Here is a 1,652-nt window from a genome sequence, read left to right on the forward strand (position 1 = left end):
CGCCCCCCCACTCAGTCCTTCAGAGGCCGGGAACAGGCCGCCCCAGACAGCCAGTGGGAAGGTGGGTCCCCGAGAGTCCCGCCCCCCTTCCCAGGCCCCTAGTCACGGGGATCTGCTCATTTCCTGTTTGGCTGGGGCTCCTGACAGGTGGCCGTTCACAGAGTCAGATTCTCAGGACTGGAGAGGCATGTGGAGAGGGTCTAATCTCCCTGTCACCTGGACAAGGAAATGCAGGTGGCCCAAGGTGTCATCACCCAGGACTGGAACCTGGGTCTGCCAGAGCCCTGAACCAGGCTTCCCCAGTCCTGCGTGATCCCACCCAATTATGAGAAAATGGGGGCCCAACATTCAGTAAAACCCAGTCCCGAATCCTGCCCTGCTCACCCCTCCGGAGACCTAAAGTAACCTGGAGCCCCCCGCCCCTGCCATGACCAGCAGGTAACTCCTTGGCCAGGGGCTCCGTGGCCTGAGGCCCCCCACTGTGGGTCTCACGCCCTCTCGCCCCGTGTAGGGTTCCAGGGGGTGACTGCTGTCCCACCTGATGGGACTACGAGGCACTGGGCTCTTACTGTGGTGGCTCCAGTGAGACCCTGGGACCCCTGGGAGCAGGACCAACCTTAGGACCAGCCGGACCACCGGTCCTTCCTGCTGTCTCCCAGGACTGGTTCTGGATGGAGCCCCCTGGGCACAGGCAGGGAGGGTTTGGGGGACAGTAGGGTCGGCCTGTCATGTTTTCATTCTGTCATGGGAGTCAGCCCTTGTCACCTGAAAGCGGAGACCTGCATGTACAGGGGCTGGTCCCCTCCCTGTGTCTGGCGGTGGGGAGCCGTCTGTCTGAGGGTCCCTGCATGATCAAGCATCTTGGGTGGGGCGGCCGTAGGCCTGACCTGGCTGCCACCCTGGGGGAAGGGGTGTCAGGGCAGCGGCTGGCTCTGCCCACCCCTACCTCCCCTTCCCTTCCTCTGGCCTTGGGCGCCCTGCCGTGATCCAAGGCTGCAGATTTCAGCAAGGCCACCAGGTGGCCCCAAGCAACTCAGCAATGGCCTCAAGGAGGCTGGCACTCCCCTCGGAGCACAATGGTGCCCTTGGCAGGTCACGCTCAGCTCTACGCAGCGCCTGCATCTTCAAGGAGCCAGCGGGTGGCCCAGGGGCTAGTAGGTGGGCAGAGAGGTCATCAGCGATACTTTGCAGCCAGCGAATCTCAGAGAGGTGAAGTGACAGGGCCGAGGTCCCCAGCCACTGGGCTGACTGCTGTCACCGGGACTGGACTCTTTCCCTGGAATGCGGCTATTGTCACGGGCAGCAATGGCATCCTTCCCTGGGTGCCTGGCCCTTGGCTCAGCGGCTTGGGAACCAGGCCCTTCCTGTGGGTGGGTGTTTAGGCTGGGGAGTGCCAGGGTGGGGTGCCTGGGGGTTTTCACGCCCAGCACCGCCCCTTTCTCCCTGTGGTAACCATTTGTCCTTCTCTGCTTCTGTCCCCAAGACGATGAAGATGAAGAGGTGCCTGGGCCCTCGCACCAGCCTCTTCGGCTGCCTCTGCAGCGGTCTCCGGAGGAAGAGGCCCCCCTGGCCAGGCCCACCCTGCTGCGCTCCTCCTCCTCCTCAGACCAGTCCGAGACTCTGGGCCCCAAGCCGGAGGCCCTGCCCCGCAC

At 63.9% G+C, this 1,652-nt stretch overlaps 2 protein-coding genes across 2 annotated transcripts in view; both read left to right on the forward strand.

Moving 5' to 3' along the window:
• Prdm11 (PR/SET domain 11) overlaps positions 1 to 1,652 on the forward strand; it is a 74,649-nt gene that overhangs the window by 52,499 nt on the left and 20,498 nt on the right. The gene's annotated exons all lie outside the window — the stretch shown is intronic.
• The window catches only part of LOC125612103 (myb-related transcription factor, partner of profilin-like), a 6,572-nt gene that overhangs the window by 4,542 nt on the left and 378 nt on the right, over positions 1 to 1,652 (forward strand). Inside the window, exon 2 of the mRNA XM_048788648.1 lies at positions 1,484 to 1,652. This exon is cut by the window's right edge and continues 378 nt beyond it. Coding sequence (XP_048644605.1) covers positions 1,484 to 1,652 — 169 coding nt within the window. The remainder of the gene's footprint in view (positions 1 to 1,483) is intronic.

This window comes from Marmota marmota, unplaced genomic scaffold (genome assembly GCF_001458135.2).
Source record: "Marmota marmota marmota unplaced genomic scaffold, marMar, whole genome shotgun sequence".
Taxonomy (NCBI): Eukaryota; Metazoa; Chordata; class Mammalia; order Rodentia; family Sciuridae; genus Marmota; species Marmota marmota.